The sequence below is a fragment of the Mustela nigripes genome, chromosome 8 (genome assembly GCF_022355385.1).
Source record: "Mustela nigripes isolate SB6536 chromosome 8, MUSNIG.SB6536, whole genome shotgun sequence".
In the NCBI taxonomy this organism is placed as follows: domain Eukaryota; kingdom Metazoa; phylum Chordata; class Mammalia; order Carnivora; family Mustelidae; genus Mustela; species Mustela nigripes.
The window spans coordinates 71,214,931-71,239,512 of NC_081564.1; the positions used below are offsets into that span (position 1 = coordinate 71,214,931).

General features: G+C 37.1%; 1 protein-coding gene across 3 annotated transcripts; it reads left to right on the forward strand.

Annotated features, from left to right (window-relative positions):
* The first annotated feature begins 1,564 nt into the window (after positions 1-1,564).
* POLI (DNA polymerase iota) lies at positions 1,565-24,498 on the forward strand. 3 transcript variants are annotated; one of them, XM_059409696.1, is made up of 10 exons: positions 1,565-1,755; positions 3,426-3,536; positions 5,764-5,928; positions 8,899-9,051; positions 11,099-11,335; positions 13,900-14,078; positions 15,222-15,313; positions 16,842-16,972; positions 21,633-21,838; positions 23,414-24,498. In XM_059409696.1, exons 1-10 carry the CDS (start codon positions 1,647-1,649, stop codon positions 24,227-24,229), a joined length of 2,199 nt encoding a protein of 732 aa, XP_059265679.1. In that variant the 5' UTR covers positions 1,565-1,646; the 3' UTR covers positions 24,230-24,498. The 3 variants fall into 3 exon arrangements, with proteins under 3 accessions (XP_059265679.1, XP_059265678.1, XP_059265680.1); XM_059409695.1 differs by having other exon boundaries at positions 1,566-1,794; XM_059409697.1 differs by having other exon boundaries at positions 1,701-1,972.
* Positions 24,499-24,582: the final 84 nt, after the last annotated feature.

Here is a 24,582-nt window from a genome sequence, read left to right on the forward strand (position 1 = left end):
TCAGTGCAAAATAAAAATGAGTGCTCCCCTTGCTCAAAATTAAGAATACCAAGATAACAACAGCAAAACATTAATCCAATGAGGGGCCCTTCTAAGTATGGGGCTCTCTTGGTGTTACTGCATCAGCTATATGCTCATAAACCCAGCCCTGCTTGCTCCCCTAGTGTTTTCAAGATTCCATTTGTCTATTCTACTAAATTAAAAGCCCCTCTTCAATTTGACAATTGACAGGTAAATAAATGTAACTAACCAAGCAGGGCCTGACTGTGTGGCTTGGTTTTCAATGCTGACTCACTTTTACTCAAGTTGTTGAGTGTTAGTGGGCCTAGAGCTATTATAAAGGAGCTATTTTAGTCTGCCATGGCATTTCAGGGGTTTGTATCATTCACAGCATGGAGGAATTAAAAAAAAAAAAAACAAACCTTAGTTGTCTGTAAGAAATTGGATGCTTGGTGATAGCTCAAGAGGCACCTAACTGAAAAGTTCTTTATCCAGAGTAATCAAACAACATTCACAAAGAAAAAGCATAGCTTTAATTATTTTAGATCCTAGATTGGAGACCTGGTCCAGAAGTCTAAAAGAAAAATACCCAAAGAGGAAGACTTGGTCTCCAAACTGAGCCCCAGTATTACAGGTTACTCCTTCTTAAGGATGCATCAGCATGTCCTTTAAAGGGTTTGTCAAGGTTCTCAGATCTTACTTGTAAGAAGAGAATCCTGTAAAAAAGCAAAATATGTGTGTGAATGTGTATAAATACAAAGATACACAGAGAAACGTCCAAATTTCCTCTATTGGAGCACACACACACAAGCACACAAGTATTTTAACAGAAGGCAAAGAGAATTAACATTTATTGAGCACCTTCTACATGGCAGGTGTTTTACATACATGGGAATACTAAGGTATATGTTAGTTTTCAGTTGTTCATTCAACCTCAAGACACTGAAAACAACTTTATTTTTTTATTTATTTATTTTTTTTACAGTGTTCAAACTGAAGCTCAGAGCAGTTAGGCAAGTTGCCCAAAGTCACACAGTTAGAAAGTTGGAGTCTGCGTTGGAAATTGCATCTGATTCCAAAACGCATATATCACAACCCTATTGACATGGTAAAGAATTCAGGGGTCTAATTTGCCACAGTGTCTTTGAATGAAACAACAAACAAAATGCAACAAACTTTAACATACTTGCTAATTATATTAGTTTATGTGGCCGCCTTGCTCTGACCGTAAATTCCTTCCCTTTCTCCCACTCTCTATCACCACAAACGGTTCAGTGTCTAAGGGTTACCAACTGTGCTAACAGTTACCTGGAGAGCAGACTGGCCTTTTTGCAAAGCTAAAAAGTTAAAATTTGTGGTATGGGACTAACTCCAAAGATCTAAAACAAAAACAAAAACAAAACAAAACAAAACAAAAACTGCTGTTTGGGACTGCAATCCGTCACTTCCGGCCTCGACTGGGCGAGATGGAACCTCAGCACGTGGCACAACACGATTCCCAGCACGCGCATCCGTTCGGGCAACTGCTCGGTCGGCCTGCACTGCGCAGGCGTGAAAGCCTAAGCGGCTGGGGGCGGTCGGCTCGCGGTTTCCCTGGAGACCGGGCGGAAGCGGCCGGAAGCTGCGCTGCGGTTGGCCGCGGCGGGATGGAGCAGCTGGGGGTGGAGCCCGAGGAGGAAGCCGGCCGAGACGAGGAAGAGGACGCGGCTCAGGCCATGGAGCGGGCGGAGGCGGGGGAGGCAGGCGGCTCGCCCGGTGCGCCCGGGCCTGAGGAGCCCCGCGGCCTCACTTGGTGTAAATAAGAAGGGCGGGGCGGGCGGAGGCCAGAGGCGGCGGCGGCCGTTGGGGTGCGACGGTCCCCGCCTCGCTCTGGTCCTTTCGTTTTCCCGGCTTGATGGAAAGAGCTGTTCTCCGCTACCTGGTGTTTTACGGTCAAGATCGCGAAAGGATGGCTTCGCCTAATAGGACTAGGGTGGGCGTGTCAGTTATGATAGTCGAGGATGCACTTGTGAACCGCCCCCCCCCCCAAACCGCCCGGTGAAGGCCTAAGGGGCGCCGGGAAGGTGTAACGTTGCAGAAGTAGAGAACCTCGTCGCGCCCTTGGCAGAGGCTGGGGCTCAGGCTGGGCTGGGGACCGAAGACGGGGCACATCTGCAGTGGCCGTCTCCCCGTGACCCACTTCCAGCCTCTGGGCTCTACCTTGTACTGCCCAACCGCAGGGCCTGGGGCCAAGGCTCTAATTCCCGGCCTCCCCTTCCCCTTTGAACTTTTAAATTTAGGAATAATGCTGAACTTAAAGGAGTTGCAGAAGTGCCTTTCCCTAATGTTAATGTCTTCTGTGACTGTAGTACTTTAGTCAAAACTGAGAAGTGAACACTGGCATAATGCTCTTGACTAAAGTGCAAACGTACCAGTTTTTTCCATTAAAGTTTTTGTGCCATATTCAGACCAGAATTCCACATTGCACTTAGCCTGCCTTGTTTTTAACTGGGTAAAAGCTGGAATCTCCTCTCTCTCTCTCTTTTTTTTTTAAGATTTGATTTATTTATTTGACAGAGAGAAATCACAAGTAGATGGAGAGGCAGACAGAGAGAAAGAGAGAGGGAAGCAGGCTCCCTGCTGAGCAGAGAGCCCAATGTGGGACTCGATCCCAGGACCCTGAGATCATGACCTGAGCGGAAGGCAGCGACTTTAACCCACTGAGCCACCCAGGCGCCCTGGAATCTCCTCTCTTATCCCCCATCCCTTCCCCACCCCATGACATGAGCTACTTTTTAAAATTCGAGAAATATTTATTCCTTCTTTTAATTTAGTGAGTATTTATTGGTAGTCTGTTCCATACCAGGCACTCTTCCAGGTATTTGGGATTCAGCACTGAAATAGATAATCCTGCTATCATATGGGCACAAAATATAGTCCATTGGAACCCATAGGTCTGGCTTCTGCCCTTTTGTATTTATGATTCTTTTTTTTTTTTTTTTTAATTTAAGAGCATGCCACTTAGAATAATTTTTAGTTGGTCGAAATCAGTGTTTAAACTTTTCTTCCCCTTATGATTTATTCTGAATGTTGTTAGAAACTTGCAAGTGATAGGATTACCTCTTCCTTCTATTATTGATCAAGATTTTTTGCCTCAGAGTTATTTCTAGCCTGAGAAAAATGGAGTGCACAAAGAAATAGTAAACAGGACTGAAGACACTACTGTAGATGGAGTTTCTCTCAAGTCTATAATTTTTAGATGCTTTGATACATGAATCCAGGATAAAACTTAAAACCATTCTGCATTCTTCTTTCTCAGTTACCATGTTTTAAGGAACTGCCAATTGCTCAGAGATGATAAGCAGCCTGAATATATTTTTCTGTTTTTGTTTTGTTTTGTTTTTTGTGTTTTGTTTTTGCATATTGTGCATTGGTTCATGATCAAGTGGTGTCAGAAGGAAGTTCTTCATCCAGAGTCATAGTCCATGTGGATCTGGATTGCTTTTACGCACAAGTAGAAATGATTTCAAATCCGGAATTGAAGGACAAACCTTTAGGTAATTTTGGACATTAATAATAATTTTCATTTTGTATTAGAGTATTATTCATTCATTTATGTTGATTATATTCTGATTGACTAACCATATTAAAGATTTTGGAAGCAATTCCTAAGGTCCTTTATAGACAGTAAACTTTGCTTCACTACAAGGTATAAAACTTACAAACCTTATTTAATAAATGGTGAATTTGGGGGCGCCTGGGTGGCTCAGTGGGTTAAGCCGCTGCCTTCGGCTCGGGTCATGATCTCAGGGTCCTAGGATCGAGTCCCGCATCGGGCTCTCTGCTCAGCAGGGAGCCTGCTTCCTCCTCTCTCTCTCTGCCTACGTGTAATCTCTCTCTGTCAAATAAATAAATAAAATCTTTAAAAATAATAATAATAATAAATGGTGAATTTTATACAAATAGTATAGCCAACTGAACATGTGAACAGAAAGACCATTATGAACTTTTAGTCTTGTTCTCAGTGGTTGAAATTTTATAATCTCTTATCTCAAAAAAAGCCATCACATTCTAACGGACATTTTCATTTATCCTCTCCAGTTTTGAAATTAACTCTTGGATTATGTAACATGACAAAAAAGTTGGATTTTGAAAAGGCCCCTAAATACTTAAGGGCTATAGAGTCTAAGTTTTCCATAAAAATGCAAGAATCTTTTAAAATAAAAGGCAAAGAGAAACTTTAGTTTCTCTGGGTGGCTCAGTGGGTTAAGCCGCTGCCTTCGGCTCAGGTCATGATCTCAGTGTCCTGGGATCGAGGCCCGCATCGGGCTCTCTGCTCATCGGGGAGCCTGCTTCCCTCTCTCTCTCTCTGCCTGCCTCTCTGCCTACTTGTGATCTTTCTCTGTCAAATAAATAAATAATCTTAAAAAAAAAAAAAAGATTTACTTATAATATGTTGGCTTATTTCTATTACATGTGTATCTTAAATTGGAAAAATCATTTAGATTTCCAAAGATTTCTTTTATGCATGTAGTAAGAATTTATCTTTTAGTATAAGCGTAAAGAGCAATTCTGGTTCACCTGCTGCTAACCTCTGTGTGTCGTTTGGTTTTGATAAATCCCAGTTCAACACAGCCTAGTTGATTTACTAAAGAAGAGTAAAGGGAAGACTAGCTTTTGGTATGCCAGTATCAGTCTAGGATCTTTAAACTTTCCCAGGGATGTCAAGGACTTAGGATTAGAGGATGTAAGTTTTCTCCTAAAGCCATTTGTAATTAGTAGCAGTTTAACACAAGATGCTATGTAGATAATGCTCAACAAAAAAGTATTGTGTAATTAAGACACAGGAAAAAATGATTATCTGGAAGTGAGAAATGTGATGTTGAAAGTTTCTGGGAGAAAGCAAAAGTAGTCTTTGAGTTATGCTCAACAAATGTGTGATTTAACTTGGGCTGGTGACATAGTGGTGAGTCCATATAATTTAATTCTGTGTTAAAAGACTGGTTTTTTAGTTGAAGAAGTTACCAATCCTATTTTTTTATATAGTTCACTGATAAATCTTTATGTGAAATAATGTTTCTTTTCCCTGTTTATAATATCAACATTTTAGAAACATATGTCTTACATTGGTGAAATGGACATGACCTTTTTTTTTTCTACTACATGTTTGTATTTTACATATGTTAGATGAACATTACTTTTACAGTGATAAACAAGTGGTCAACTTCTGTAAGCTACCACTAGTAAACTAGAGTTTTTATAATCTGTAGATGATCATAATTTAATCATTATTGATAAGGAGGGGGCCCATTAATGATGGCTCGCTGTCTAATATTTTCTGCAAATTACTATGAAGAACAGTTCAATAATTACAACATTTATTGGGGGGAGATCTTTAATGATTATAGTTTAGCAATTGTAACAGAACATTGCTTTATATTCATTGGAAAGTTTTTCTAGCAAAAACCAGTAATTAATTATACTGAGTTATTTTCATCTACTTTATTTTTCTGGTAAAACATGGCCTAGGCTTTATATAGAAAGTTAATTTAATAGAAATTAATCTGGTTTGTATTGTCTGAAAAAAAAAGTCCTAGACGGATTTTATTTGTATTTTTTTTTCCTGAAAACTCCAGAGAGTATACTGATTAATGATAATTTTTGTTAAATTTTACTTCATAGAACCTTGATGAGTGGAGGCTATCCTTTTTAAATAAATAGAGCATTTTATTCTTAATCAAAATAGATTGCATTACAGTTTAAAGTTATATTTGCTTTTTATAGGTGTTCAGCAGAAATATTTGGTGGTTACCTGCAACTATGAAGCTAGGAAACTTGGAGTTAAGAAACTTATGAATGTCAGAGATGCAAAAGAAAAATGTCCACAACTGGTATTAGTTAATGGAGAAGACTTGACTCGCTACAGAGAGATGTCATATAAGGTTACAGGTATGTTGAGCATTAATTTGTATATAGGATGCTCATTCACTACATGAATCTTTTAATTAGTAAAATGCCATAAATCACTTTCTTTTTGCTAATAACTTTTATTTTGGGTCTTGCCTGCTTTTAAAAACATTTTATGTAAGAAGATGACTTTATATGAGTAATTTTGACCAAAAAACGTACAATTGGAAGATATTTGAAGTCTCTTGTGACTGGTATTTATATAAATGTGAGAAAAAATGTAAAACAAAATTTGGAAGCAAGAAAATGGAAAGATATAGAAAAGATACGTAAAAAAAACATTTTTTATTTTAAGTTTAACAAATTTAAATGAATTAGGAAATATCTGTGCTCTGGTGCACTAATAGATGCACTAATAGTTAGGCTTCTGTAATGTTTGATTAACATAATTAAAACTAGATTTGTTAAGAACTGTCAGCAGTTTATACACACACTGAATATGATAGTATAGATAAACTCTTCCCTATTAAGGTTTGGGTTTGAATCGAGTTTTAGTAAATTATAGGAAAAATGAAAACACATTTGTACTGGTATATTGCAAGTATATATATATATAATTTAAAAATGTGTAAGAATCAACTGTTTATCTTTTCTGTTTTTGCTTGTTCTTTTATAAATTATAGCAGTTTTCAGGTGAAAGTGTTAACTATAATATCCAAAGCCCTTACAAGTTTATAAGAAAAAGATACTTATGAAAAATGGATGAGGGTGCCTGTGTGGCTCAGTGGGTTAAACCGCTGCCTTCAGTTCAGGTCATGATCTCAGGGTCCTCGGATTGACTCTCGGCATTAGGTTCTCTGCTCAGCAGGGAGCCTGCTTCCCTCTTTCTCTGCCTGTCTGTCTGCCTACTTGTGATTTCTGTCAAATAAATAAAATCTTAAAAAAAAAAAAGAAAAATGGATGAAAGGTATGAATAGGCAGTTGACAAAAAGAATAAACCCAATGTCCACAATTATGTGGAAAAAGAATACTCAAATTCATTAGTAGCTAAGGAAATTTGAATTAGCGAGGTATTATTTTATGTCCATCATACTTCAAAAAATAATGTGAAAGTAGAAACAAAATATTATACATTTACAAAAAGTAATATAGAAACATTTTTTGAAATTAGAGATACTATTTAACCCTGTGATACTACTGCTGGGAATTTATTCAATAGAAATAAAGTCATGAGAACAGATGCACAAAAATATTTCTTTTTTTTTTTTTTTTGAAGATTTTATTTATTTATTTGTCAGAGAGAGAGGGAGAGCACAGGCAGAGTGGCAGGCAGAGTCAGAGGGAGAGGCAGGCTCCCTGCGGGGCAAGGAGCCCGATGTGGGACTTGATCCCAGGACGCTGGGATCATGACCTGAGCCGAAGGCAGCTGCTTAACCAACTGAGCCACCCAGGCGTCCCACAAAAATATTTCTTGTAGCATGGTTCATAATTGGTAAAAATATGGAATAAAAACAAATGCTCATCAGGATGAGAATGGCTAAATTATGACTTCTCTATGATGGAAAATTAAATAGCAATTAAAAAGAATACATTGGTGTTATGCAGTTTGACTCGGAGATATGTATGCCTTGTTGAGTAAAAGGCAAGATGCAAAAACATGTCATATTGTTCCTTATGTGTAGAACAATGGCCCAAACCCTTCCCTTTACACATACATATATGTCTGTATGTAAACAGGAAGGGAAACATGAAAGGATGTATACTAGGTTTTTAACATTAATTAACTTCTGGAGAGAACATGGCAATGGTGAAATGGGAGAAGGGGAAAGAAGGGATAGCCAAGCAAGGATAAGACTCTATTCCGAAAATATGACTTGTGCATCCATGCAAAATTGGATGTGTCTCAATATGAAGAAGTTAATCTTTTCTTTTTCTTGTTCATTCATCTTGAAAGAAGTTCATCTTTACACAGAAGAGGTTGTACATACAGTTGTGCCTCCTAGTGATCTTTCATATCCTTCGTATAGCTCTTCCTCATTCTTTTTAATGACTGCATAGTACTACATTGTATTTGATTCCATACGCATTTAACCAATCCTTTAGTGATATGAAAGCAGTGTGTCCTGCTTTATGCCTCCTATCCCTACATAATTATTAAAGCACTCCTTTTCATTCAAAACGTGTCTTATGTTGGATGATAAGTTACATGGTTTCCTGACAGTGATGGATTTATTTGGCTGTTACCAAGTTTTTGCTCTTCCAAATATATGCTTCAGTAGACATTTTCATATAGAAATTTTGGCATATTTTTATGAAGATATCCATGAGGTGAGTTCTTAGAGGTTAATTTCTAGGTCAAACTGACTTTTCTTTGTGATTCAGTAATAATTGGAAGTTTTATTTATTTGAAAGAGACTGTGTGCACATACACTAGTTAGGGGAAGGGCAGGGGAAGAGGCAGACTAGACACCCTTTTGAACGTGGAGTGTGACGCTGGATCCCAGAACCCTGAGGTCATGACCAGAACCCGAGACGCACGCTTAATCCACTGAGCTGCCCAGACGCCCCTTGAAGTTTTACATTTATTGGTTTTGTCTTTTTAAGACTTGTGGAAAATACAGCTAGAGTATGTTATTACTTGTCTCTGCTTTCCTAGGCTGACTGTATTCTTTGGAACCACTGTTTCAAGATCATAATGAACTACAAGCATTGATAGTTAATATACTACAGGTATAGAAATTGTAGGTGTAGGAGATTGAGCTAAATGTACTGGCATAAGCACCTGTCCACGGAAAGTCATTTTGGACTTATTTTGTTGCAAAATATTGCCTTTACTCAAAATGTGGTATAGGAAAAAAATCCAGCTAATGGAAGACTTTATTTAAGATATTGTGGAAGTGTGAATATATGTTAAACTTTTAGCATATTTGACATATTTTAAGCATAGAATAGTTAAATCCATTTTAGTTATGACTTTAGTTAACATCTGTGTACCAATATTATTCAATTTAGAGTTGTTGGAAGAATTTAGTCCAGTTGTTGAGAGACTCGGATTTGATGAAAATTTTGTGGATCTAACAGAAATGGTCGAGAAGAGACTGCAGCAGCTTCAAAGTGATGAACTTTCAGCACTGACTGTGTCGGGTCATGTATATAATAATCAGTGTAAGTGGATTCTAACTCTATTTAGTAACTCAAAATACTTATATCTTAATGTTCACTGAGTTCAGTAAGTTCAATGAGTCAACTATCTTTCTGAAATTATTATGGCTTTTATTGGAGGGATAGCCTTATATCAGTGATCTGTCTCAAATGAGTAAAATTAGATGTTGGAATTCCATATTAAGTAGGGAGAAAGTAAGATTTTGACGACATGTGTAGCTCAGTGATTCATGCACTTTTCATTTCTCTGACACAGTTTGTGTGTTACCATTTTTAAGAGCCCTACCTCCTTAAGTCGTCCTTCAGTTACAAGGGTTTCCTTAATGATACACTTTTCATAATAATTTTTGCTTCTCCTGAAACTGTCTTTAAGCAAAATTTTGAGGTAAACTAAATTTGTGTTTTGTTGCCTCTTTTGCTTGTTCCCATCTGTTCCCCCCAGGCATCAAACATTCATGTTGCTTTCCCAGTTCCTGACTTACCCTGTGGAAGCTTTCCAGGCCTACCTGCCATCTTTTGCAAGCTGATATCCAGTCAGTTTGATTATCTTTGCCAACTCTTAGCAAGAAAACAAAATAGGCCATCTCCTTCACATATTTAAGTATAAATGACTGATGGTATTTCCAGAGATATTTGCCTTTGGAAATAAGCTTCAGTAAGCCCCAGTGAATATCTGTTACATTTTAAAACATCTTGTAACTCTGTTGGTGACTTCCGTATCATATCACATGGAAGACATGCTACTCTGCTTTTGTATAAGACTTGCCCTGACCCTCCTGGCCTAGGTCTCAGCATATGTGTCCTCTTATTGCCCTTTTTTTGAGAGCTGGTCATCGGTCTTCAGTCTAGTTCTCTGCCATCCTGATACTAAAGAAGAAAACAGGTAGAGCTACAGTTCTCTTCTAGAAGAGGACAGGAAGCTTTTCATGTGTCTTCTGAACCTGCTCTTTTGTCACTTATAAGGACTGAATAGAAGAAGTTTCTAAGTATGTTTCTTTATAATTTTCAAAGTAAATTCAGCATTTGTTAGAACATATTACAGAGAGCTAGGTTTTTTATCCTAAAAAGAAAATATTCTGATTCTTTATGAATCCTTCCTCACAAGATTCTGTTAAAAAAATTTTTCAGGGGTGTCTGTGTGGCTCAGTGGGTTGGGCTTCTGCCTTCGGCTCAGGTCATGATCTCAGGGTCCTGGGACTGAGCCCCTTCGGCTCTCTGCTCAGTGGGGAGCCTGCTTCCCCTCACCTCTCTCTGCCTGCCTCTCTGCCTCCTTGTGATTTCTCTCTCTGTCAAATAAATAAATAAAATCTTTAAAAAAATTCTTTTTCTCAAACCCAGAGAAATTTGATTGAGTAGTAGAGTGAGAACACTTTTTATTCCCTTCCTTGTGGATACACCCATTGTTTTTTCCTACATTTACTTTATCTTGCTCCCTCTTTATTGATTGATTGGTTGATTGATCAGCCATTTAAAAGTAAATTGCATGACACTTCATCTTCAGACATCTTCATCTGTAAATACTCCTGAGGATAAGGACAGTCTCCTATAATTCTAACACCATTTTCACCACTAAGAAAATATGTTTCTGTATATTTTCCCTACACTTTTCATAAAAGATGCCTTAAACTATGTACAGATTTGGAATTGTTTTCAATAGCACAATCAGCTAGTATGTATAAATTTAGACTCAAATCTTTAAAGCTGTAATGTTAGCTCTCTTATTAGTGTAATACTTCTACTTTTATGCTTGCTTACAGTTAAACATTAGTAAAAGTTTTACTAATATCAGTAGGAAATTTTTTTATGAGCTCAGTTTTCATAATCTGTTAGTCATTAAGCACTCCCAGGATGCAGTCACTATCACAGGCACTTGGAATTCACTTGAGGAAGTTCTTTACTTTACAGGATTCCCATAAAGAACGAGAGAGATGAGTTAAGTGGGTGACGGTATGGTGGTGGGGTTGGGGGGACGGTTGGGTTTTTTAAAACTCATTTGTAAAAAAGAAACATTTTTTTTGGTGACTTCTGATGATATTGGCTGTTCTTATAGGTATAAACCTGCATGACATCATGCACATCAGACTGCTTGTTGGATCTCAGATTGCAGCAGAGATGCGGGAAGCCATGTATAACCAACTGGGTCTCACTGGCTGTGCTGGCGTGGCTTCTAATAAGCTACTAGCAAAATTAGTTTCTGGTGTTTTTAAACCAAATCAGCAAACAGTGTTATTACCTCAGAGTTCTCAAGTTCTTATTCAGAGTTTGAGCCATGTAAAGGAAATGCCTGGTAAGACATTTATATTAAAAAATACACAGGGGCGCCTGGGTGGCTCAGTGGGTTAAGCCTCTGCCTTCGGCTCAGGTCAGGATCTCAGCATCCTGGGATCGAGCCCCGCATCGGGCTCTCTGCTAGGTGGGAAGCCCACTTTCCCCTCTCTCTCTGTCTGTCCCTCTGCCTACTTGTGATCCCTCTCTGTCAAATAAAAAAAAAAAAAAATTAAAAAAAATACACATTACTTTTCTTGCATTTAATTTTAAAAATTAGAGATACAAGTTATTAATTCTTAGAGTCTGAATACTTAGCTCTTGGAGAAAACTCCAAACCCTGATGCGTTCTCTAGAGGGAATCTGGATTAGGAAATCTATGAAAGTACTTTTCTTTTTTTATATAGTTTTTTATTTTTTATTAACATATAATGTATTATTAGCCCCAGGGGTACAGGTCTGTGAATCCCCAGGTTTACACACTCCACAGCACTCACCATAGCACATACCTTCCCCAGTGTCCATCACCCAGCCACCTTCTCCCTACCCCTCTCCCCCCAGCAACCCTTAGTTTGTTTTGTGAGATCAAGCATATCTTATGGTTTGTCTCCCTCCCGATCCCATCTTGTTTCATTTTTCCCCTCCCTACCCCCCAAACCCCCATGTTGCTTCTCAAATTCCTCATATCAGGGAGATCATATGATAATTGTCTTTCTCTGATTGACTTATTTGCTCGGTGTAATACCCTCTAGTTCCATCCACATCATGAAAGTACTTTTCTAGTTTCACTTACTTTCTGTATAGTTTGAATATGATCATGAAAGTTATAACCTGGAATCACGTCCTTTTATTTCCAGTCCCTGCTTCATATTCTTACACCGCACACTGCATCCAGAGATGGGCATTGGCCTTTTTACTAACTCTACTTTGGGGTTATATAGAAAATATTAGAGCTACAAGGGACCTTCCAAAGCAGTTAGGCCAAGTTCTTATTTTAAAGATGAGGAAACAAGTTTTCTTGAGGGGAGTAGTGACTAATTCAGGTCATGGGACAAACTTTTGTCTTTGAAGATCAAATATGGTTTTATAAACTATTAATAAGGGATATGTTAAGCTTCATTTCTATGGCATTGCTGGGGAATAAGATATTAGAATTCTGTAGAAGTGAATTTCTAAGTCAGCTGAACCTTTAGATGTCATAACTATTTATTTTTTAAGATTTTATTTATTTATTTGACAGATCACAAGAAGGCAGAGAGAGAGGGAGGGAAGCAGGCTCCTCGCTGAGCAGAAAGCCTGATGTGGGACTTGATCCCAGGACCCTGAGTTTATGACCTGAGCTGAAGGCAGCAGCTTAACCCACTGAGCCACCCAGGCGTCCGTAACTTCTTATTTTTAACCCATGTTTGTGTGATTACAAAATGTTTTGTACACTGCCTTGTCTTCATTAATACAATATAAGTATAGAAGTTTTCTGGATGACTCTTGAGTCTCTATTCTGAAGACAGTCACTGTCAGGTTGTAATAAATTGAGGACTGTCTACTGATCATATAACATTACTATTTGGCTTTACTTTTTGAGCTCTTGTATTTCTTTCTTTCTTTACAGGTTTTCTCTTAGGGTTAGGGTTATGGCACCTCTCTTTTATTTCCACTATGAAAATAACTGACACACTACTTTAATAATTGCCCTCCCTGGGGTGGCTCAGTTAAGCCTCCGGCCCTTGATTTTCAGCTCAGGTCATGATCTTAGGGTCATGAGATCGAGCCCCGCGTGGGGCTCCGTGCTCAGCACGGAGTCTTCTTGAGATTCTCATCCTCCCTCCTTCTGCCTTTCCTGCTTGTGTTCTTTCTCTCCGTCTCAAATAAATAAATAAATAAATCTTAAAAAAAAAAATTTCTCCTCCACATCCATTGCCTTTGATTTACTTCTTTTACTGTGCAGGGATATCAAAATACTATAGAATTCTTTTTTTTTTTTTTTTTAAATGAGAACAATAAGGGGGTACTGAATTCCCTCAGCATCCCAGGTAAGGTGATAAAGTATAACTAACTGAGTTTTAGCGCAAGAATTTGGTAGTTTTGCTAATGGGTAGATTTTTTTTCTTCACTTTCTGGCTCTTCTATTTGGGATAGTAAATACTGCAGATAAGACTTGTGGATAAATGTGTGATATTATGTGTAGGAATCAGGTCAGCTGATTAGCACATGCTAATTTTGTTGCTATAATGACAGTCTCTTTGCATGAATCGTAACTATTATTCTTGAATACTTCCAAAGTATTATGTAACAGGTGGTAATTCTTGAATACTTCCAAAGTGTTATGTAACAGGTGGTAAACATTTCATTCTATCAAGACAGCACTTCTTGGTTGTCTCCATATTCATTATGTTGTACTAGGTTTGTGAGGTTTTCGAAGTGGTTCATTTAAGAGGCCCTGAGCAGAAGGAGGACAGCCTAATTTTCAGTAAAATTTAATCCTAGCAAAATATTCATTATGGAATTTAAAGATGTGTTTGGTATATACTGTAGTAGCTTTATTTTAAGGAGAAAAACTACTCTAATACCATATTTCTTTTTGTCTAGGTATTGGCTATAAAACTGCCAAACGTCTTGAAGCGCTGGGTATCAGTAGTGTGCATGATCTTCAAACCTTTTCACCCAAAATACTAGAAAAGGAGTTAGGAATTTCAGTTGCTCAGCGTATCCAGAAGCTCAGTTTTGGAGAGGATACTTCTCCTGTGACGCCCTCAGGACCGCCTCAGGTATAAGATAATGATACTTATTTTAATTGAATACTGTTTGTCACACTTGAAATAAAGATTTCTGGTTTTAGTACTATGTTCTTACTATTCTAATTTGCTTACTGGGTTAGTATATGATTTCTTTCCTATGAGAAGGTTAATTTATTAAGTTAGTAAAATTTTTTTAAGTAGGCTCCCTGCTGGAGCTTGAACTCATGACCCTGAAATCAAGACCTGAGCTAAAGTCAAGAGTTGGATGCTTAACTGACTGAGCCACCCAGCCGCCCCTAGATTAGTAAATATTTTTAAATTTAATCTAAGAATTAGTATTTCTGTCTCAAGTTGGCTACCTTGATTAAATATCACTTAATTTTAATAACCTATATTACATACATTTGGCAAAATATTTTCATTTTTAAGAAATCTTATTTTCTGATTAGTCTAATGATTTAGGAAATGGAGACAGTATAATCACCTAGTTAACACTGATTAATTTTTTTTCCTATGTCATAGGCACTTTACTAAGTGTTTTATGTACCTTAGTCCATTTAATATTCATAACAAAGCTTCAAGGTAGATAGTATTATTATTTGTTCATACCCTTTTTCCTCTCTCCCTTTCTTTTTTTAAAGATGAGGATACTGTTCTTTAGAAAGGTTAAGTAACTTGTCCAAGGTTAAACTCAATCTTAAGTGCTAGGAGGTTAAGAGCCTCATTGTAATTGTAGAATAAAGCTTGGAGTTGGTACTAGAGCTTTATAATTTTCTTGACTTTCTAGTGGAGTACAGTAACTTGGAGATAAAAAGAGTTATTATAAAAGTGAACTAAATTAAGCATGAGAGGGAAGTTAGTAAAGAATGTACCGAATATATATGTTAGTAAAAATAAGTAATAATAATAAAAAAAAAGAGGAGCGCCTGGGTGGCACAGTGCCTTCAACTCACGTCATGATCCCAGGGTCCCAGGGTGGAGCCCCATGTTGGGCTCCCTGCTCACTGGGAAGTCTGCTTCTCCCAATGCCCCTCCCTGCTCACGCTTGCTCTCTCAAATAAATAAATAGAATCTTAAAATAAAAAAGAATGTCCTGAATATTTGGCATGCATCCACATAAATGGATATGCTTATTTAGGTTTACAATAATCCCTATTTGTGCTTCTCTGGTAGTCCTTTAGTGAAGAAGATTCATTTAAAAAATGTTCATCTGAAGTTGAAGCTAAAAATAAGATTGAAGAACTACTTGCCAGTCTTTTGAACAGGTGATTTTCCATTTTGCCATATCATTCTATATATTCTGTATAAAGTATATGGAAAATACAGTTGATATTCTATCTTGGAACTTTATACATTAACTGGAGACTGAACAGTGTAAAGGGAGATCATTTATCTTTGAATTTCTCTACATTATAAACCATTGCAAAGATAGTAACAGGCGCCCTTAACTAATTTAATTCATTTGTTTCCGTTAGTCTTGATTTTAGTAACACTGTGGTTATACTGTGGCTCTTACGGTGCCTGTAGTTACTTAAGAGGGTTTTATGGGTCCCTAGCATCTCGACACCTATAAGAGCACCAGTGACGGAGAAAGCAGAAGAACCCTCATTATCTCCTTTGCCTCAGACCATGTGAAAGAAAATGGACTCAGACAAAAGAATAGCTCAGTGGGGCTCTGTGTGAGCAGTCACAGTGTGGTGAGTGCAGGGCACTGGTCTGTAAATTCGCAGGGATTATGAGTGTATGAATAGCACAGCATAAACGAAACAAGATGTTTAGTTTTCTGATGCTCCTTTACTATCATATATTTATTTCTCAGCGTTCCTAGAAGAATATTATCTCTTTTCCTCCCATCTCTTCGATTTCTCAAAGTGTCAGGCAGGGGTCAAGCAGTTTTGAGTAGCTATGCTTCTGTAAATGAGGGTAGGACAGCTAACTATGCCTGAGAAAAAGATTTCTAGATGACTCTAAATCTCAGTAAACTGGTGAGGTAAAATTTCCTACAGCTTCGGTCCCCCATGCTATCTGGTTCTCATGCCTTGAGTCGAGCTGTGCAGCTCATCGTTTGCTGCATGCAGCTGGGGCTGCTGAATGACCCAGCCCCAGTGATACAAGGCAGGCCGGGCCTGTGAGTGTGCTTCTGAAACTGGGTCATCTGCTCTGCTTCAGCTAAATGTGAGACTACTGTGAAATGCCTGGCCATCGAAAAGAGTTCTGCATGTTGAGAAACCACAACAATTTTATGGGCTCTCTTATTTGAAGCATCAACTCAGAGATGAGGCTAGGTGCTCTAAACCTGTAAATTACCAACTCTGAACCATGTATCCTTACCTCTGCTTTCTACTCCCTTTCTACACCATGGCCCCTGATTACGGTGACTGAGGTGGAATACCATCGAAGTTACTGGCAAAAAATAATTGTGTTTGTGTGAATGTATTTGCCCACTAGTTTAAGTTTCTTAATTTCCTGCTGATTTTAATAAGTTGTTTTTAGTTTTGTGTGATTTTGGATTATAAAATGGTTTGTTTCAGTTGTATCTTATTTCTCTTCTTTTCCTGATTGCACTCCATTCTGAATGAGTCCTGAGAGCTTTACACTTAAGATTTTATAGCTTTGGTGCATAGATGTGGTGAAATTTGTTTGGGCTCTTCAGAAACTTTTATTGCTTACTGCCTAGGTATCAACCATATTTATAATTCTTTCAATTACTAAATCTGATACCTCTAGAGATTAAAAAAAATCTTTAGGTAATACTTTTCTAATTCCTTGTTTCTGCTTGCTCCTTCCTTTTAGAGTATGCCAAGACGGAAGGAAGCCACATACAATCAGATTAACAATCCGTCGGTATTCATCTGAGAATCACTGTAGCCGTGAGAGTCGTCAGTGCCCTATTCCATCGCATGTAATTCAGAAGTTAGGGACAGGTATGGGCTAATTTTCTAATAATTTAATTGCAGGTTGAGCTCCTAAAAAAACAAGCTGTGTATTGGAATTATGATCCAAAGATGGAGAGTCTTCATAGGGAGTTAGGAACTATTCAATACCTTCGTTCTATCAGGACTTTTTTTTTTTAATTTTTTTTTAAGATTTTATTTATTTACCCGACAGACAGAGATTACAAGTAGGCAGAGAGGCAGGCAGAGAGAGAGGAGGAAGCAGGCTCCTGCTCATCAGAGAGCCCAATGTGGGGTTCGATCCCAGGACTCTGAGATCATGACCTGAGCCAAAGGCAGAGACTTTAACCCACTGAGCCACCCAGGCGCCCCACTATCAGGAATTTTTACAGGAAAGCTTTTGTTGTTTTTAAATAGATAATAAAAATAAAAATGCGGTTAACAGGGTTTCCCAAGTTCAGAGAAGATAAAATTACGATAATGTGTTATATGGCACAGAATAACTTCTTTATGGACACTTAAGTTGTTACCATTTCTTGCCTCTTATGAAAAACAGTGCTATGAGTATTTGCATGCAAGTCATTGGGCAGATATACGTTTTTGTTTATCTTGAACAGATTACCAAGAGTGGAATTGCTGGGTTATATGGTAAGTTGAACTTTAAGAAAACTGCAATACTTTTTCCCAAAGTTGGTATACAATTTCCATTCTTACCAAGAATGTATGAGGGTTCCAGGCTTTCACATTCTCCCTCACACTTAGTATTGTCAGTTTACTTTATTATAGTCATTCATGTGACCTTGTAGTCGTATTGCATTGTAGTGGTATTTCATTTTTCTCTTTTATGGATAATGCTTTTGGCGCCCTATCTAAAAATTATTTACCTAGCCCAGAGGTTACAGATATTTCCTCCTGTGTTTTCTTTTGGAAATTTATAGTTTTAAGCTTTACACTTAGACCTACTTTGAGTAATTTTTGAGTATGGTATAATATAAGAGGCTTGTTCATTCTTTTGTATGTGGATATCCAGTTGTTTGAACAGAATTTGTTAAACAGATTATTCTTTCGTGAATTGTCGTGGCACCTTTGTCAAAAACTAATTAACTCTAAAGAAGTTTATTTCTTGATTTTCTTATTTCATTGATTTATGTGGTTATCGTTATACCAGTTCCACCCTATCTGATACTTTGTTATTAGTTTTGAAATTAAATAGTGTAAATTCTTCAGCTTTGTTCTATTTTGAAATTGTTTTGGCTGTTCAGGCTCCTGGGCTTTTGTGGAAAGATTTTTGAAATGGGAAATTGATTTTTTTTTAAATTTATTGTAAGTTTATTCAGACTTTCTATTTATTTTGAGTCAGTTTTGGTAACTTTTATCTTCTAGGAATGTATCCATTTCATTTAAGTTGTCTAGTTTGTTGGCATGAAGTTGTCATTATTCCCGTATTATCTGTCTAATTTTTGTAGGATATATAGTGATGTCTCCTCTTTCATTCCTGATTTTGCTGTTGCATGTATTCTCCTTTTTTCTTTATCATTCTAGTAGAGGTTTATCTGAGTGAGACCTCACTCAAAGGTTTAATTGATCTTCTTCTAAGATCCAACTTTTGTGACATTGATTTCTCTGTTGTTTTTCTACTTTGTATTTAACTTATTTCTGCCCTGTTTTGCCTTTCTGCTTGTGTTAGTTTAATTTGCCTTCTTCCCTCTGGTTTCTTAAGATGGAAGCTTATATTATTTGTTTTATACTTACCTGATTTTCTAATAATCCAAGTTTAAGTTTTACATTTCCTTTTAGTGCTTTAACTGCATTCTGTAACAATTGTTATATTTCCTTTTCATTAAGGTCAAAATTGTTTCTAATATCCCTGGTGATTTCTTCTTTGACCCCTAAGCTTATTTAGAAATTTGTTGTTTAATTTCCAAATATTGATGACTTCCCAAATTTTAATCTGTTGTTGATCTCTGCTTTAATTTCATGTTGATCATAGAACATATTTTGAGTAATTTTGGCCTGTCTAGATTTATTGAAAGTAATTTTATTACCTAGAATATTGTCTATCCTAGAAAATGCATCATTTATGTTTGAAAAGAAAAGTTGAGCATCACTATAAACCATTCTAACTAACTAAAATTTTTGGAAGACTCCACCAGGATAACATTTTTGAGTGGCAATTTGTCTGTGTATAGAATTCTTGACTGTTTCTCTTTCCATAGTTTTAATGTATGATTCTGTTATCTTCAAGTTTCCATTTTTTGGATGGGGGGGTCCATTATTTTTTTGATGAGGAGTCAGCTCTTAATAGTTTTATCAATTTTCTTCTAATCGGGAGAGGATAACCACGCAAAAATTTGAATAGAGAAAGTTTCACAGAATTATTAAACTGTATTAGGGAAGTGACTATAAAGGTATAAGGAAGACTCTTTAGAGGTATTCAAGGGCTGTGGAAAAGTACCTGAAGAAGGACAAACTTAGAAAAGAGAGTCCCTCTACCGCTTAAGGAGAAGGTATGGTTATAGAACATTTGATGGTGGAGAAATCCTTTGAATTACCTGGCTCAGAGATGATCCATAGTTATTAGACAAAGAGAAAACCATCCTCTGATCTGTGGATGAGTTGAGGCTGGTTGGTGGGCACACAGAAGGAGTTGGGATGTTGGGAACTTGCTCATTAGTAAGGCAGTGAATCATTTGGAGCATGCATTGTTTGTGTTAGGAGGATTTTTGTTAATAGCCCTTTAGAATGCAGGCAAGCTGAGGCTGGTGGGTGGTTGTGGTGAAGGCATCTGTAGTCAGCTAGTACAAAGGCGGAAAGTATGGTGCCTGCATAGGAAGACCTGGAGGAAACAACCCTCTGAGATAGAGGCAAGTCATTAGGTAGGTGTGCAGAATGAGTGGGGGCATTGCCATGGTATGTATGGCATTTGAGTTGGTAGTGCCATGGTACATAGTCACTAAGCTCAGGCTGGGGTTTGAGGTTGCCGAGGGACTGAGTGTTCCACATGTGTGTGATGGAAAGCACTATTAGGTGTCCCCACACATATGTACTACAAATAAACCATGTAATGGGAGAAAGAAAAATTAAATGACCGTACATTGGAAATTAGTGGAACCAGGTTCCTGGAACCAGGAAGAGAAAGGTGGTTTCTCTTCCTGGTCTTCCAGTCTTCTCTAATGACAAGGTGTAATGTCATATTCAATGTGAAAAATTTTATCACAGAGCAGGTACTGATGGGTGAATTTGGAGCTGAGTTGTACTGCACTATAATGATAGTTGTGTTGTTTGTATTGTTATTCTCCTTTATGTGATGAGTCATTTGTCTCTTTGTCTTTTTATCAATTTGACCATGATGTGTTTTCTTCTTGTGGGCTTTTTTTTTTTTCCCCTTTTCCTTTTCTAACTTCTTTGAACTTATGCTGCAGAATCTACCTCCCCTGTGATGTGTGGCCTCTGATTTCTTTACTTAGCTTTCCTTTCTTAATTTTAAATTTTTTATTTTGGCTTCCTAGGTTACCTCTATGTCCACATAGTTTAGTGGTTAGCCAATAACTGGTCAAAGCTTTTGGTCAGATGCAAGAGCCTGAAAGACTTATGCCTTCTGTAAATGGATAAGTGCATGGGTTGGAGAGTGCTTTCAAAGTTTAGGCCATTTTCAACTCTGCCTTGGCTTTTATTTTCTGTAGCCTTCTTGCATCTTCCATGAATGCTTGTTGGCATTTCCGCCAGTGATGTGTAGAGAACTTGGGCCCTTTCTCCGCTCCCCTCCCCGTGCATGCAGTCTCCCAGTCAGCTGGGGTTGTGAGGAGAGCTTATCCAGTCCCTCTGTGGTTCTCTCATTTCTACATCCCCTGGTTAAATTTATGGCTCGTCCACTGATTTTTCACTCACTCCAGCCACAATTGCAACCTCAGTCTAGAGAGAGCTGTGCGATTTCCCCTGTTGTTTCCTAAAGTTTATTCACTTTACTGGAAATACTGCTGGGAATGGGCTTTTGCCCTCTGCCTCAAATCAAATCTGTCCTTTCTGACAGCAAAGCTACTGGCCCTCATAGCCAGCCTCACCGTGGCAGGACTACTGCTAGAGGAAGATACAAACAACCCCAGGCAGTAAGGCTGCAGTTTCCTCCTTTCTTATCTAAGTTCTACTAGCTTTTATTTATTTTATTTTATTTTTAGATTTTTATTTATTTATGTGTCGGGGGGGGGGTGGAGACAGCACAAACAGGGGGAGCAGCAGGCTGAAGGAGAAACAGGCTCCCCACTGAGTAAGGAGCCCAAGGTAGGACTCACTCTCAGGTCTCTGGGATCATGCCCTGAGCAGAAGGCAGATAGTTACCCAACTGAGCCACCCAGGACCCCTCTACTAGCTTTTATAAATCGGTGCTTCTCAGTTTATTTGCTTTGGGCCCACTTTCAGATCCTCAGTTTTGTCCAGTTTTATTATAGTTTTATGGGGAACGCTTACTTCCATAACCAGAAGTCCCATATTTCAAATCATTTGAAAACTTTAACTCATTTGGCATTTAGCATTAGTGTTGAGATAATCCCAGGGTGGTATGTAATGTCAGGCTGTCCCAGTGATATCCGTTTAGGATTTTTACTTCTTAATCTAAGCAGTATGAATTAGATAAAGCTTTTAATATAAATTATGATATAATGTGCTTATAGTCTTCTCGAACATTTTTGTTTAGGAAATTGCGATGTGATGACCCCAATGGTTGATATACTTATGAAACTTTTTCGAAATATGGTGAATGTGAAGATGCCATTTCATCTTACCCTTCTAAGTGTGTGCCTCTGCAACCTTAAAGTATTAAATACTGCTAAGAAAGGGACTATTGATTATTATTTAACACCATCGTTATCAACAACTTCACGGTCTGGCAAGCGCAGTTTTGTAAGTACACTCTTGTTGAATTTGTGTGGTTAAATTACAAATCTAAGTTTGTGTTCCATTGATACAATTTAGAGATTCTTTTGGATGATATTATTTGAATGCCTTCCTTGTGTATAGGACCTCTCATATTATGGTTGCTAGCCGTAAGTGTACTGTACTGTGATCTGAAAAGAAAACAAAAGAATCACTGGATAAAAGAGAAAACTGTTATGGAGTTTCCTTGTTTTGGAAGTGTTAAAACATGTTTTAGCAACAAGAATATGATTAGCTAATAAGTATGAAAATATTTCTAGATACTGGAAATAAAATTTTTGTCTACTAATTTATACGTAAGCTACCAGCATTCCCCCAATGTTTTTGTTAAAGTATTTAACTTTTCTTGGCTTTGAAATTACACTGAATTTTGATAGCAAGATTGATGTAGTATGACTACTCATTCTACAACTGTAGAAATTAAGAGTGTGGCAGTAGAGAAACAGAGGCCAGTCATATTTTCCAGTGACTAAAATAAAACCTTACATACATGGCCATTTAGCAAATGCCTAGTAAATATGGGATGCTTTAAAAAGTAATCATATTTTACAAAATTGTGCTTGCCTACAATTAACTCTTAATTACAGTATTTTTATTATTTTGTTTTAATGTTTGATCAGTATAATTTCAGTAGTATTTTCATTTACATTTCAGTTTAAAATGAGAACAGAATACTGTTACAGAAGTAGTGAATCAGTACCCTTTTCAAAGTACTTTTTCTTGTGGCCCTTTTTATTCCCTTTATTAACTGAAATTTAAAAAGGAATTTATTTTTTGCCTCTAATTTTTGCCTTAATTTATAGTGGTATTAGTGAGGTAAATATAAGCAAAAGTACCTTGTACAGGTCTGGCATACAGTAAATATAGTGTCCCAAATCTCTTTTCCTTTTACTTTTTCTTCAGTTACTGTTGTGTTGATGTTTCCTGAGTTATATTTGATTGTGTATACATTTTCCTGGTGCTTAAAACCAGAGGGAAATTTTAAGTGAAAAATTTACGTAAAAAAATTATGAAAATTAGAACTGAAAGTACCTTTAAATTTTTATTTTATGTAAATATAAAGAGTGTTATAGCTTCATATTGATGTTGGATTTTACCATAGAAATATTTTTTTTTGTCTGTTAATTGTTACACTTCAGAATAGGGATTTTGAGAAAACCAGCCCTTGATGATCTATGCATATATATTTTTTTAGATACTCATAGGCGAATCGTTTACGTTTCTAGGCTATCTTTCCTTTATTTACAGAATTGTGAATTTTGTTAAGGTGCTTTCCAAGTTTCCAAACAAATAACTATCTTCTGGCTCAATGCTATCTAGGAAGGAAACCTCTCCCTAGAATAGTGAATAGAGATGCACACAATAGTGTGACTAATTTTGCTAGATTTATTTTCTCTAGTAGTTTGGAACTGGCCAAAAGGAATGAAATTACTGAGTAGATTAGAAACATGTTAGTCAGAAAATGGCTATAGTACTCTTCGGTGGCATGAATATTTCAAAGATATCAGATATCTTAATTACTCTGTTATTCTTGTGTTCTAGAAAATGAAAGATAGTCATATGGAGGATTTTTCCAAAGACAAAGAAACAAATTGGAATTTTCTACCATCAGGAAGAATTGAAAGTACAAGAACTGGGGAGGCTCCACTAGATCCTAATTTTTCCAAAGAAAAAGACAGTGATGAATCCCCACTCTGCTCACTTCCTGAAGGTATTGACCAAGAAGTCTTTAAACAGCTTCCAGTAGATATTCAAGAAGAAATCCTTTCTGGAAAATCTGGAGAAAAAGTTCAAGGCAAAGGAAGCTTAAGTTGTCCATTACATGCCTCTAGAGGAGTATTATCTTTCTTTTCTACCAAACAAATGCAAAGTAGTCCCTTAAATCCTACAGATCATTTATCCAGTAGTAAACAGATACCTGTATCTCCCTGTGAACCAGGAACATCAGGTTTAAATAGCAGTAGTTCTTCTTCTCCATGTAGCCAAAAGGATTATTCACATTATATAGACAGTAGATTAAAAGATGAACGAATGAGTCAAGGACCTAAAGAATCCCAAGGATTTCATTTTTCAAATACAAACCCTACTGTATCTATTTTCCATTCATTTCCAAATTTGCAGAGTGAGCAACTATTCTCCAAAAACCGCACTACAGATAGCCATAAGGAATCAGTAGTAACAGTCTCTCATCATGAAAGACTTACAGAAAATAAAGAGCAAGATTCTAGTGATGAGAAAATTACCTTTCCTTCTGACATTGATCCTGAAGTTTTTTATGAATTACCAGAAGAGGTACAAAAAGAGCTGTTAGCAGACTGGAAGAGAGCAGCATCAGATTTCCCCATTGTACATAAATAAGCATGTTCAGAAAAAAGGTCTAGAAAGCAAAGGAAAGGCCATTGTTCTCAGATTTAGCAGTTTATTAAGCTCCTCTAAATTAAACACTAATAGATATTCAATAATGTAGAATCCAATATACAATGTTCTAGATAAAAGCAAGTGTAGTTATGGGAAGTAAATTCTGGCACAAAGCGTAAAAATACTCATAACAAGAAATAATGTAAAATTATCCTCTTATTTCTAAAGTTATTTTATATTGCTTTTCAATAAAAAGAATATCATGGTTACTACATTTCCCATAAATGGGGGAGAGGGGAAGATACATACACCTGTGTGTAGAAACAAATAGACTAGCCAAATCATTGCTATGA

What these genes read in the sequence shown, in the direction of transcription:
- POLI (XM_059409695.1), top strand. Translation starts at nt 1,647, where the DNA reads ATGGAGCAGCTGGGGGTGGAGCCCGAGGAGGAAGCCGGCCGAGACGAG. An exon ending in GATGTCATATAAGGTTACAG is followed by an intron (nt 5,929 to 8,898) that starts GTATGTTGAGCA and finishes TATTCAATTTAG; the next exon opens with AGTTGTTGGAAGAATTTAGT. An exon ending in GGTCTGGCAAGCGCAGTTTT is followed by an intron (nt 21,839 to 23,413) that starts GTAAGTACACTC and finishes CTTGTGTTCTAG; the next exon opens with AAAATGAAAGATAGTCATAT.